The sequence below is a fragment of the Oncorhynchus mykiss genome, chromosome 21, assembly GCF_013265735.2.
Source record: "Oncorhynchus mykiss isolate Arlee chromosome 21, USDA_OmykA_1.1, whole genome shotgun sequence".
Classification (NCBI taxonomy): domain Eukaryota; kingdom Metazoa; phylum Chordata; class Actinopteri; order Salmoniformes; family Salmonidae; genus Oncorhynchus; species Oncorhynchus mykiss.
The window spans coordinates 1927435-1942500 of NC_048585.1; the positions used below are offsets into that span (position 1 = coordinate 1927435).

Below are 15066 nucleotides of genomic sequence, written 5' to 3' on the forward strand. Positions count from 1 at the left end.
TAGAACCTCTAACCCTGGTAAATAGAATGAATAGAACCTGTAACCCTGGTAATATGACTGGTCAATAGAATGAATAGAACAGGCTTGGAACCTCTCACCCTGACAACTTGACTGGTAAACTCACAATGGCTGCCTGGTAATTGTGATGCAATACATTGTAGAATGTTTTCATGCAATAGAAGGTATTTTTGTAACGTCAGTTGAGTTGAATCAACAAATCACATCACATATTATACTTCCTGCTTTGCTCCTGTGGGTACACTCGCAATAGCTGCCAATCCAGCCATTATGCCATAATTGACTTGATGCACCTCCTGTCCAGTCTATTTCCATGGCAGCACATGCAGACAGGAGAGGAGGAGAGGAGAACATGTTTTCCTAAAAGCTGTCATCAAGGAAAAGGGTGGGTACTTGGAAGAATCTAAAATCTCAAATATATTTCTATTTGTTTAACACTATTTTGGTTACTACATGATTCCATATGTGTTATTTCATAGTTTTGATGTCTTCACTATTATTCTACAATGTAGGAAATACCCTGGAATGAGTAGGTGTGTCCAAACTTCTGACTGGTACTGTATATATATTTATTTTTACTATTCTAACATTTTTTTTACTGTGACTGCAGTCATTTGGCTGATCAGTTCCTGTCACCCAAAATGCCATGACTGTCACAGCCATTACTACCGTCTCCTGCACAGGAAGTATGACACATTCTCACCACCCTCCTTTTTCTCTTCAGCCAGGTGTGCACAGTGTAAAGAAAAATGGCGATGTCCAAGACTAACTTATACCCACATAAAGATGATTATGACAAATCTAAACTTAGATTTGGGTATGTCATTTTAGGTGAAAATGGAAAGAAATGGTCCGATGTTTGAAAAGCCTGGGGCAGGGTAATATTTGCCATACCATTAAGCAGTTAGGCCCTTTGTATTGAAATGGAAAGTGATAAGAGTCTAAGGGTTGTCATGAGCCAGACGCTGAAGGAAGATTCATATCCCAGACCAGAGGGGGAAAAACGATGTGTTCCCCAAATGGGACCCTATTCCCTACGTAGTGCACTACTTTTGACCTGACTCTCTTATGGGCAGTGGTAAAACTAATGCACCAAAAGAATGTGTAGGGTGCAATTTGGGACATAAGATTTTATGAGAATAGAGAAGAACTCATTTGCAACTTTAAGTTACACTACGAGCCAGGCAGAGGCAGGTTCTTCATCAATATGTGTGTGTACATCCATGTATGTGTGTGTGTGTGTGTGTGTGTGTGTGTGTGTGTGTGTGTGTGTGTGTGTTCATCTATGTGTGTGTGTGTGATTGATTGAGCAAAGCTTAGGCTATTAAGAGCAGCAGTGTCACTGAGAGGACGGTTGAAGATGAAACCTTTCATTATCTAGATGTCCTGTTGAACCTCTTCATCAACCAATACCTTTCATTATCTAGATGTCCTGTTGAACCTCTTCATCAACCAATACCTTTCATTATCTAGATGTCCTGTTGAACCTCTTCATCAACCAATACCTTTCATTATCTAGATGTCCTGTTGAACCTCTTCATCAACCAATACCTTTCATTATCTAGATGTCCTGTTGAACCTCTTCATCAACCAATACCATTCATTATCTAGATGTCCTGTTGAACCTCTTCATCAACCAATACCTTTCATTATCTAGATGTCCTGTTGAACCTCTTCATCAACCAATACCATTCATTATCTAGATGTCCTGTTGAACCTCTTCATCAACCAATACCTTTCATTATCTAGATGTCCTGTTGAACCTCTTCATCAACCAATACCTTTCATTATCTAGATGTCCTGTTGAACCTCTTCATCAACCAATACCATTCATTATCTAGATGTCCTGTTGAACCTCTTCATCAACCAATACCATTAATTATCTAGATGTGTGTGTGTGTGTGTGTGTGTGTGTGTGTGTGGGTGGCGGTGTGTGTGTGTGTGTGTGGCGGTGTGTGTGTGTGTGTGTGTGTGTGTGGCAGTGTGTGTGTGTGTGTGGCGGTATGTGTGTGTGTGTGTGTGTGTGTGGCAGTGTGTGTGTGGCGGTGTGTGTGGCGGTGTGTGTGTGTGTGGCGGTGTGTGTGTGTGTGTGTGTGTGTGTGTGTGTGTGTGTGTGTGTGTGTGTGTGTGTGTGTGTGTGTGTGTGTGTGTGTGTGTGTGTGTGTGTGTGTGTGTGTGTGTGTAAAGTAGGACAGGATGCAGAACCCAGAATCCCTTTTAGAATCTCTCTCAGTTCCGGACCTTGATTCTATATTCTGTTTGGCCTCATCCTGCTCCAAACCATCTCCTCCCCAGAGAGCCAAGCTCAACGTGGGATTTAAATAAGAACTTCAAACAACTCAGTCAGATGCCCGAAATCCCCCCACCCCACCCCGCCCACACACACACTTTCATTTACCTTCACACAGTCAAGGTAGCCTAGTGGTTAGAGCGTTGGACTATTAACCAAAAGGTTTCAAGTTCAAATCCCCAAGGTACAAATCTGTCGTTCTGCCCCTGAACAGACAGTTCTGCCCCACTGTTCCTAGGCTGTCATTGAAAATAAGAATTTGTTCTTAACTGACTTGCCTAGTTAAATAAAGGTATAATACATTTTTAAAAATGTCACTTGAGTGCACGGGTCTCTTTCCCTTGATCAGTTGTGTGCTTCCCTCTAGTGGCTGATGTTGGAAGTACTTCCCACCAATCAGGTTTGAATTGTTTTCATGGAATTCTACCAGTCCAATAAATACTATAACTCTAACCATGAATAACACAGTTTAAACCCCAACATAAATACTATAACTCTAACCATGAATAACACAGTTTAAACCCTAACCCTGAATAACACAGTTTAAACCCTAACCCTGAATAACACAGTTTAAACCCTAACCCTGAATAACACAGTTTAAACCCTAACCCTGAATAACACAGTTTAAACCCTAACCCTGAATAACACAGTTTAAACCCCAACATAAATACTATAACCCTAACCCTGAATAACACAGTTTAAACCCCAACATAAATACTATAACTCTAACCCTGAATAACACAGTTTAAACCCCAACATAAATACTATAACTCTAACCCTGAATAACACAGTTTAAACCCCAACATAAATACTATAACTCTAACCCTGAATAACACAGTTTAAACTCCAACATAAATACTATAACTCTAATCATGAATAACACAGTTTAAACCCCAACATAAATACTATAACTCTAACCATGAATAACACAGTTTAAACCCCAACATAAATACTATAACCCTAACCCTGAATAACACAGTTTAAACTCCAACATAAATACTATAACTCTAACCCTGAATAACACAGTTTAAACCCTAACCCTGAATAACACAGTTTAAACCCCAACATAAATACTATAACCCTAACCCTGAATAACACAGTTTAAACTCCAACATAAATACTATAACTCTAACCATGAATAACACAGTTTAAACCCCAACATAAATACTATAACCCTAACCCTGAATAACACAGTTTAAACCCCAACATAAACACTATAACTCTAACCATGAATAACACAGTTTAAACCCCAACATAAATACTATAACTCTAACCATGAATAACACAGTTTAAACCCTAACCCTGAATAACACAGTTTAAACCCTAACCCTGAATAACACAGTTTAAACCCCAACATAAATACTATAACTCTAACCCTGAATAACACAGTTTAAACTCCAACATAAATACTATAACTCTAACCCTGAATAACACAGTTTAAACCCCAACATAAATACTATAACCCTAACCATGAATAACACAGTTTAAACCCTAACCCTGAATAACACAGTTTAAACCCTAACCCTGAATAACACAGTTTAAACCCCAACATAAATACTATAACTCTAACCATGAATAACACAGTTTAAACCCCAACATAAATACTATAACTCTAACCCTGAATAACACAGTTTAAACTCCAACATAAATACTATAACTCTAACCCTGAATAACACAGTTTAAACCCCAACATAAATACTATAACTCTAACCATGAATAACACAGTTTAAACCCCAACATAAATACTATAACTCTAATCATGAATAACACAGTTTAAACCCTAACCATGAATAACACAGTTTAAACCCCAACATAAATACTATAACTCTAACCATGAATAACACAGTTTAAACCCTAACCCTGAATAACACAGTTTAAACCCTAACCCTGAATAACACAGTTTAAACCCCAACATAAACACTATAACTCTAAACATAAATACTATAACTCTAATCATGAATAACACAGTTTAAACCCCAACATAAATACTATAACTCTAATCATGAATAACACAGTTTAAACTCCAACATAAATACTATAACCCTAACCATGAATAACACAGTTTAAACCCTAACCCTGAATAACACAGTTTAAACCCCAACATAAATACTATAACTCTAATCATGAATAACACAGTTTAAACCCCAACATAAATACTATAACTCTAACCATGAATAACACAGTTTAAACCCCAACATAAATACTATAACTCTAACCATGAATAACACAGTTTAAACCCCAACATAAATACTATAACTCTAATCATGAATAACACAGTTTAAACTCCAACATAAATACTATAACTCTAACCCTGAATAACACAGTTTAAACCCCAACATAAATACTATAACCCTAACCCTGAATAACACAGTTTAAACCCCAACATAAACACTATAACCCTAACCCTGAATAACACAGTTTAAACCCTAACCCTGAATAACACAGTTTAAACCCTAACCCTGAATAACACAGTTTAAACCCCAACATAAATACTATAACCCTAACCCTGAATAACACAGTTTAAACCCCAACATAAATACTATAACTCTAACCCTGAATAACACAGTTTAAACTCCAACATAAATACTATAACTCTAACCATGAATAACACAGTTTAAACCCTAACCCTGAATAACACAGTTTAAACCCCAACATAAATACTATAACTCTAACCATGAATAACACAGTTTAAACCCCAACATAAACACTATAACCCTAACCCTGAATAACACAGTTTAAACCCCAACATAAATACTATAACTCTAACCATGAATAACACAGTTTAAACCCCAACATAAACACTATAACCCTAACCCTGAATAACACAGTTTAAACCCTAACCCTGAATAACACAGTTTAAACCCTAACCCTGAATAACACAGTTTAAACCCCAACATAAATACTATAACTCTAACCCTGAATAACACAGTTTAAACCCCAACATAAATACTATAACTCTAATCATGAATAACACAGTTTAAACCCTAACCCTGAATAACACAGTTTAAACCCCAACATAAATACTATAACTCTAACCATGAATAACACAGTTTAAACCCCAACATAAATACTATAACCCTAACCCTGAATAACACAGTTTAAACCCCAACATAAATACTATAACTCTAACCCTGAATAACACAGTTTAAACTCCAACATAAATACTATAACCCTAACCCTGAATAACACAGTTTAAACCCTAACCCTGAATAACACAGTTTAAACCCCAACATAAATACTATAGCTCTAACCCTGAATAACACAGTTTAAACTCCAACATAAATACTATAACCCTAACCCTGAATAACACAGTTTAAACCCTAACCCTGAATAACACGGTTTAAACCCCAACATAAATACTATAACTCTAATCATGAATAACACAGTTTAAACCCCAACATAAATACTATAACTCTAACCATGAATAACACAGTTTAAACCCCAACATAAATACTATAACCCTAACCCTGAATAACACAGTTTAAACCCTAACCCTGAATAACACAGTTTAAACCCCAACATAAATACTATAACCCTAACCCTGAATAACACAGTTTAAACCCCAACATAAATACTATAACTCTAATCATGAATAACACAGTTTAAACCCCAACATAAACACTATAACCCTAACCCTGAATAACACAGTTTAAACCCCAACATAAATACTATAACTCTAACCCTGAATAACACAGTTTAAACTCCAACATAAATACTATAGCTCTAACCCTGAATAACACAGTTTAAACCCTAACCCTGAATAACACAGTTTAAACCCCAACATAAATACTATAGCTCTAACCATGAATAACACAGTTTAAACCCCAACATAAATACTATAACCCTAACCCTGAATAACACAGTTTAAACCCCAACATAAACACTATAACCCTAACCCTGAATAACACAGTTTAAACCCCAACATAAATACTATAACTCTAACCATGAATAACACAGTTTAAACCCCAACATAAATACTATAACCCTAACCATGAATAACACAGTTTAAACCCCAACATAAATACTATAACTCTAATCATGAATAACACAGTTTAAACCCTAACCCTGAATAACACAGTTTAAACCCCAACATAAATACTATAACTCTAACCATGAATAACACAGTTTAAACCCCAACATAAATACTATAACCCTAACCCTGAATAACACAGTTTAAACCCCAACATAAATACTATAACTCTAACCATGAATAACACAGTTTAAACCCCAACATAAATACTATAACTCTAACCCTGAATAACACAGTTTAAACCCTAACCCTGAATAACACAGTTTAAACCCCAACATAAATACTATAACCCTAACCCTGAATAACACAGTTTAAACCCCAACATAAATACTATAACCCTAACCCTGAATAACACAGTTTAAACCCCAACATAAATACTATAACTCTAACCCTGAATAACACAGTTTAAACCCTAACCCTGAATAACACAGTTTAAACCCCAACATAAATACTATAACTCTAATCATGAATAACACAGTTTAAACCCCAACAGTAAATCAAATATCCCTCTCTCATAGGCTCCACCTACTTGTTCTGAGGCTCCTCTGGATTGGCTGGCTGTTGGCGATAGGCCCGCCCTTGGCTCCTCCCCCACTGACAGTGCGGATGGTGAAGTTGTACAGTCGTCCCGGGAACATCCCATCCAGGATGCGGCTCGTTGGCTGAGGCGCTGTGATTGACAGGGAATCTCTGGGAGCCCATTGGAGGTCAAAGGTGTCGTAGTCACCAGAGGCGGGACCATCCCAGGTCAGTTCTACAGAGCTGTTACCACTGATGTCCCTGAAGGATACCATGGAGGGAGGCTCTGGGGCTGAGGGGGAAAACACAGACAGATACAGGCTTTACTGCAAGTAGCACAAAACACAGACAGATACAGGCTTTACTGCAAGTAGCACAAAACACAGACAGAAACAGGCTTCACTGCAAGTAGCACAAAACACAGACAGATACAGGCTTTACTGCAAGTAGCACAAAACACAGACAGAAACAGGCTTTACTGCAAGTAGCACAAAACACAGACAGAAACAGGCTTTACTGCAAGTAGCACAAAACACAGACAGATAGAGGCTTTACTGCAAGCAACAATATTTTGAATAAGTTTAACGTATATATTTAATATTTAGTTTAATTCTGTGTGTTAATTTTCTCTGTCATTTGAACTCTGAATACATGGACCCAGAGTGCAGAGTATTCTCTAACTAAGGTGGTACTAGTCAATATAGTTGTTAAGTAGAATGGATACATGGACCCAGAGTGCAGAGTATTCTCTAACTAAGGTAGTACTAGTCAATAAAGTTGTTAAGTAGAATGGATGCATTTTATAACAACTATCATCCCTGGCATCATTGGGTCATTATAAATGAATATGAGTTTCAGACAGAGACAGAGACAGAGAGAGGGTCATTATAAATGAATATGAGTTTCAGACAGAGACAAAGACAGAGAGAGGGTCATTATAAATGAATATGAGTTTCAGACAGAGACAAAGACAGAGAGAGGGTTGTGTACTGACCCGTCCTTCCCTTTGCAGACACAGCATTAGTCAGCTCTCCACTGTGTGTGACCACCTCAGCCCGGTACACACGGCCAGGTACCAGTCCCTGGAACAGGTGTTCTCTCTGCTCCATGCCCAGCTCCTGGGCGGCCAGGGTAGTGGTTGAGCCCTCCAGGCCACCGTACAGGACCACTTGGTACCCACTCCACTCCCCTGCCCCAGGCAGCCAGCTGATGGAGAGACGGTCAGTACGCTTACCACCCTGGACGTTGAGAGAGCGCACTGGGGCTGGGACTGGGGGGGAGAAGAGGGTAGAGAGGGTTATTTGGGGGTTAGGGATGGAAGAGAGAAGAATGGATGTTTGGGGGGATGGTTAAGGGGATGGGGAGAAGAGAGAGAAAATGGGGTTGGGGGAGAAGAGAGAGAAAAGGGGGTTGGGGGAGGAGAGAGAGAAAAGGGGGTTGGGGGAGAAGAGCGAGAACAGGGGTTTGGAGGTGAAGAGAGAGAGAACAGGGTTTTGGGGAGAGGAGAGAGAACAGGGTTTTGGGGGAGAAGAGAGAGAACAGGGGTTTGGGGGAGAAGAGAGAGAACAAGGTTTTGGGGGAGAAGAGAGAGAACAGGGTTTTGGGGGAGAGAGAGAGAGAACAGGGTTTTGGGAGAGAGACAGAGAGAGAGAACAGGGTTTTTGGGGAGAGAGAGATAGAGAGAACAGGTTTTTTTGGGGGAAAAGAGAGAACATGGGTTTGGGGGAGAAGAGAGAACAGGGGTTTGGGGGAGAAGAGAGAGAACAGGGGTTTGGGGGAGAAGAGAGAGAACAGGGGTTTGGGGGAGAAGAGAGAGAGCAGGGGTTTGGGGGAGAAGAGAGAGAACAGGGGTTTGGGGGAGAAGAGAGAGAACAGGGGTTTGGGGGGGGGGGGAGAGAACAGGGTGATAGAGTTAGTTCATGCTCTGTTGTATTATCAAGAGGAAAGGCAGAGATTCTGAACAGGATTGTGTATCTGGCGTGTAGATATCCACCTGGACATCTAACATTCATCTGATGAGAGAAGTTCTTCATCATGTTTAATCACTCAAATGTCTGTCAGACCAATGACGTTCTAATCTCTCCTGGGTCGACTACGTGACACAAATGGCATCTGAACAAATGACGTGAGTTTTTACTTCTGGGTTGTCGAGATGAATGAAGTAAAAATTATAAGAAGTGAGCTCAGAGGTCAGACAAGAGGCTGTGTAAAAGTCACAGTCATTCACATATAAAATCCCATGGGGAGAAAAGTCATTTTGACATTCACATTGTTGACAAAACAAAAAGATCACCAAGCAGGGAATGTAATGACATTAAGGCAGTGATTTCCCCAGACTGTCTCCCACCTCAAAGACCATAAACTGCTTTACATCCATCAACACATTACATTGATAAAATGAGCCCCTTCTGCAGTGCAGTATGGGAATATTCACATCAGAGTTGTAATAACAGTCTCAGGCCCAACAAAGAGCTACCACACATCATCTCTGCAATAAGAAATTAACAAATACAACCAACTGACTAGTGGCGAGTTTCCACTGACGATTTACTCCCGTGTTTTAGCCAAAAAGACTGAGACTTTTCTGTTTCTATCTACAGCAGGACCCGGCACCGTGTCTCCCTGGGACATGGCTCCTGTTCTCTCTTGGGTCTAATGCCAGGCCGCTGGCACCTTTCATCTGGTACATACAGCGCATTCGGAAAGTATTCAGACCCCTTGACCTTTTTCCACATTTTGTTACGTTACAGCCTCGTTCTAAAATTGATTAAATAAAAATGATCCTCATCAATCTACACACAATACATCATAATGACAAAGCAAAAACAGGTTTGCAAAAATTTTAGCAAATTTATATATTTTTTAAAATCTGAAATACCTTATTTCTGTAAGTATTCAGACCCTTTTTCTTTGAGACTGGAAATTGAGATCAGGTGCATCTTGTTCCCATCGATCATCCTTGAGATGTTTCTACAACTTGATTTGGAAAGGCACACACCTGTCTATATAAGGTCCCACAGTTGACTGAACATGTCAGAGCAAAAACCAAGCCATGAGGCCGAAGAAATTGTCCGGGAAGTGGAGGTGACCAAGAACCCGAAGGTCACTCTCACAGAGCTCCAGAGTTCCTCTGTGAAACTTTCAGAAGAACAACCAACCCTGCAGCTCTCCACCAATCAGGCCTTTAGGCCAGACGGAAGCCACTCATCAGTAAAAGGCACATGACAGCCTGCTTGGAGTTTGCCAAAAGGCACCTAAAGACTTTCAGACCATGAGAAACAAGACTCTCAGGCTGATGAAACCAAGATTGAACACTTTGGCCTGAATGCCTGGAACCATCCCTACGGTGAAGCATGGTGGTGGTGGCATCATGCTGTAGGGATGTTTTTCAGCGGCTGGGACTGGGAGGCTAGTCAGGATCGAGGGAAAGATGAACGGAGCAAAGTACAGAGAGATCCTTGATGAAAACCAGCTCCAGAACGCTCAGGGCAGACTGCGGCGAAGGTTCACTTTCCAACAGGACACCGACCCTAAGCACACAGCCCAAAAGAACGCAGGAGTGGCTTCGGGATAAGACTGTGGACTTTAACACCTTCTCACAAAGCAACTATCTAAATGATGCAGAGGTTGTTGATTCTGCTCAACACCAAGTCTTTTTTTTGTGTCACAGTCCTGATGGAAAAAACAATATCACCAGAGACACATTAACATAAACCACTGTGGGGAAAGCCCCAAGGCGTTGCAGTCATTTGCATTTAGATTGTAATAATGACAGCGGCGCTGTGAAAGAAAAGATTGTCATTGACATACAGTGCAGACACACCACTTCAGATGCTGTGGGGTTGTTACCTTGTCTGACACTTCTGGTTTTTAGAATGACTTACAAGTTCATCTAAAGTTGTAGCAGACATTTGGCTTGTTAGGCACAATATATGTTGAGAAAACCTTGGCCCATAATAAAAAAAATGTACAGCAATTAGCTTTCACATTCAGCTGGATGAATGTGGTGTTTCTTTTTGAGGACGACACGGAGTCATGGAGGAAATGTGATCCCTAAAATTCCTACATTCAGAATGAATTTCAGCATCGTACACATACACTAAACGATTCACGCACACTAAATGAATATGGCACACGTCCATCAAAATAAACAGGTATTTTTTTGACACATTATAGATTGAATTGATAATAAAGTAAATATTAGGATCATTTATATACAAATGCTATTTTACAGTAAACAAATTAACAACAGACTTTCAGCAGACTTATAGAGAAGGACTTTCAACAAGCGCAGCACTTACACAAATTACTGAGAAATTTATGATAAAAAAAAGATTGTGGAGGCTGTTTTGTTAGACTTCAGTGCAACTTTTGACGTCATCGATCATAGTCTGCTGATGGAAAAAAACGTATGTGTTATGGATTTCCCATGCTACATTGTGGATAAAGAGTTACCAGTCTAATAGAACACAGAGGGTGTTCTTTAATGGAAGCATCTCCAATAAAATCCATTTAAAATCAGGAATTCCCCAGGGCAGCTGTCTAGGTCCTTTACTTTTTAAAATCTTTACCAATGACATGCCTCTGTCTTTGAGTAAAGCCAGTGTGTCTACTATACACCTCAGCTACTACAGCGACTGAAATTACTGGAACTCTTAACAAAGAGCTGCAGTTAGTTTCAGAATGGGTGGCAAGGAATAAGTCAGTTCTAAATATTTCTAAAACTAAAAGCTATGTATTTGGGACAAATCATTCACTAAACCCTTAACCTCAACTAAATCTTGTAATGAATCATGGGGAAATTGAGCAAGTTGAGGAGACTAAACTGCTTGGACAGGCCCTGGTTTTATCGCACCTGGACTACTGTTCAGTCGTGTGGTCAGGTGCCACAAAGAGGGATTTAGGAAAATTGCAATTGGCTCAGAACAGGGCAGCACGGCTGGCACTTGGATCTATACAGAGAGCTAACATGAATAATATGCATGTAAACCTCTCCTGGCTCGAAGTGGAGGAGAGATTAACTTCATGTTGAATGCACCTAGCTGTCTGTTTAATCTACTGGCACACAGCTCAGACACCCCACAAGACATGCCACCAGAGGTCTCTTCACAGTCCCCAAGTCCAGAACAGACTATGGCATAGGCACAGTACTACATAGAGCCATGACTACATGGAACTCTATTCCACAGTACTACATAGAGCCCTGACTACATGGAACTCTATTCCACAGTACTACATAGAGCCCTGACTACATGGAACTCTATTCCACAGTACTACATAGAGCCCTGACTACATGGAACTCTATTCCACAGTACTACATAGAGCCCTGACTACATGGAACTCTATTCCACAGTACTACATAGAGCCCTGACTACATGGAACTCTATTCCACAGTACTACATAGAGCCATGACTACATGGAACTCTATTCCACAGTACTACATAGAGTCATGACTACATGGAACTCTATTCCACAGTACTACATAGAGCCATGACTACATGGAACTCTATTCCACAGTACTACATAGAGCCATGACTACATGGAACTCTATTCCACAGTACTACATAGAGCCATGACTACATGGAACTCTATTCCACAGTACTACATAGAGCCATGACTACATGGAACTCTATTCCATGTCAAGTAACTGATGCAATCAGTAAAATTAGATTTTTTTTAACTAATAAAAAATACACCTTATGGAAGAGAGGGTACTGTGAAGAGACACACAGGCACAGACACGTGCATACAAACACACAATAACATATGCACTATACACACACATACACATGGATTTTGGGATGTAGATATGTGGTAGTATAGTAGGGGCCTGAGGGCACACATTCAATGTGTTGTGAAATCTGTTGTGAATGTTTTGTAATGTTTTAGAAATGACAGAACTGCCTTTATTTTGCTGGACCCCAGTAAGAGTAGCTTCTCCCTTGACAGGAACTAATGGGGATCCTTAATACACCCCAGGAAGAGTAGCTGTTGCCTTGACAGGAACTAACAAGGATCCATAATAAACCTCAGGAAGAGTAGCTGTTGCCTTGACAGGAACTAACAAGGATCCATAATAAACCCCAGGAAGAGTAGCTGCTGCCTTGACAGGAACTAATGGGGATCCATAATAAACCCCAGGAAGAGTAGCTGCTGCCTTGACAGGAACTAATGGGGATCCATAATAAACCCCAGGAAGAGTAGCTGCTGCCTTGACAGGAACTAATGGGGATCCTTAATAAACCCCAGGAAGAGTAGCTGCTGCCTTGACAGGAACTAATAGGGATCCATAATAAACCCCAGGAAGAGTAGCTGCTGTCTTGACAGGAACTAACAAGGATCCATAATAAACCCCAGGAAGAGTAGCTGCTGCCTTGACAGGAACTAATAGGGATCCATAATAAACCCCAGGAAGAGTAGCTGCTGTCTTGACAGGAACTAACAAGGATCCTTAATAAACCCCAGGAAGAGTAGCTGCTGCCTTGACAGGAACTAATGGGGATCCTTAATAAACCCCAGGAAGAGTAGCTGCTGCCTTGACAGGAACTAATGGGGATCCTTAATACACACCAGGAAGAGTAGCTGCTGCCTTGACAGGAACTAATGGGGATCCATAATAAACCCCAGGAAGAGTAGCTGCTGCCTTGACAGGAACTAATGGGGATCCATAAAAAACCCCAGGAAGAGTAGCTGCTGCCTTGACAGGAACTAATAGAGATCCTTAATACACACCAGGAAGAGTAGCTGCTGCCTTGGCAGGAACTAATGGGGATCCATAATAAACCCCAGGAACAGTAGCTGCTGCCTTGACAGGAACTAATGGGGATCCATAATAAACCCCAGGAAGAGTAGCTGCTGCCTTGGCAGGAACTAATGGGGATCCATAATAAACCCCAGGAAGAGTAGCTGCTGCCTTGACAGGAACTAATGGGGATCCATAATAAACCACAGGAAGAGTAGCTGCTGCCTTGGCAGGAACTAATGAGGATCCTTAATAAACCCCAGGAAGAGTAGCTGCTGCCTTGGCAGGAACTAATGGGGATCCATAATAAACCCCAGGAAGAGTAGCTGCTGCCTTGGTAGGAACTAATGGGGATCCATAATAAACCCCAGGAAGAGTAGCTGCTGCCTTGGCAGGAACTAATGGGGATCCATAATAAACCACAGGAAGAGTAGCTACTGCCTTGGCAGGAACTAACAAGGATCCATAATAAACCCCAGGAAGAGTAGCTGCTGCAGGAACTAATGGGGATCCATAATAAACCCCAGGAAGAGTAGCTGCTGCCTTGGCAGGAACTAATGGGGATCCATAATAAACCCCAGGAAGAGTAGCTGCTGCCTTGGTAGGAACTAATGGGGATCCATAATAAACCCCAGGAAGAGTAGCTGCTGCCTTGGCAGGAACTAATGGGGATCCATAATAAACCACAGGAAGAGTAGCTACTGCCTTGGCAGGAACTAACAAGGATCCATAATAAACCCCAGGAAGAGTAGCTGCTGCAGGAACTAATGGGGATCCATAATAAACCCCAGGAAGAGTAGCTGCTGCCTTGGCAGGAACTAATAAGGATCCATAATAAACCCCAGGAAGAGTAGCTGCTGTCTTGACAGGAACTAACAAGGATCCATAATAAACCCCAGGAAGAGTAGCTGCTGCCTTGACAGGAACTAATGGGGATCCTTAATACACACCAGGAAGAGTAGCTGCTGCCTTGACAGGAACTAATGGGGATCCATAATAAACCCCAGGAAGAGTAGCTGCTGCCTTGACAGGAACTAATGGGGATCCATAAAAAACCCCAGGAAGAGTAGCTGCTGCCTTGACAGGAACTAATAGAGATCCTTAATACACACCAGGAAGAGTAGCTGCTGCCTTGGCAGGAACTAATGGGGATCCATAATAAACCCCAGGAACAGTAGCTGCTGCCTTGACAGGAACTAATGGGGATCCATAATAAACCCCAGGAAGAGTAGCTGCTGCCTTGGCAGGAACTAATGGGGATCCATAATAAACCCCAGGAAGAGTAGCTGCTGCCTTGACAGGAACTAATGGGGATCCATAATAAACCACAGGAAGAGTAGCTGCTGCCTTGGCAGGAACTAATGAGGATCCTTAATAAACCCCAGGAAGAGTAGCTGCTGCCTTGGCAGGAACTAATGGGGATCCATAATAAACCCCAGGAAGAGTAGCTGCTGCCTTGGTAGGAAC

The 15066-nt window shown here is 41.0% G+C and overlaps 1 protein-coding gene across 1 annotated transcript in view; it reads right to left on the minus strand.

Annotated features, from left to right (window-relative positions):
• The window catches only part of ptprbl (protein tyrosine phosphatase receptor type B, like), a 121331-nt gene that overhangs the window by 63461 nt on the left and 42804 nt on the right, over positions 1-15066 (minus strand). The window contains exons 14-15 of the mRNA XM_036956587.1: positions 7852-8127; positions 6868-7149 (exon numbers count right to left, since the gene is read on the minus strand). Of these exons, the coding sequence (XP_036812482.1) occupies positions 6868-7149; positions 7852-8127 (558 nt within the window). The remainder of the gene's footprint in view (positions 1-6867; positions 7150-7851; positions 8128-15066) is intronic.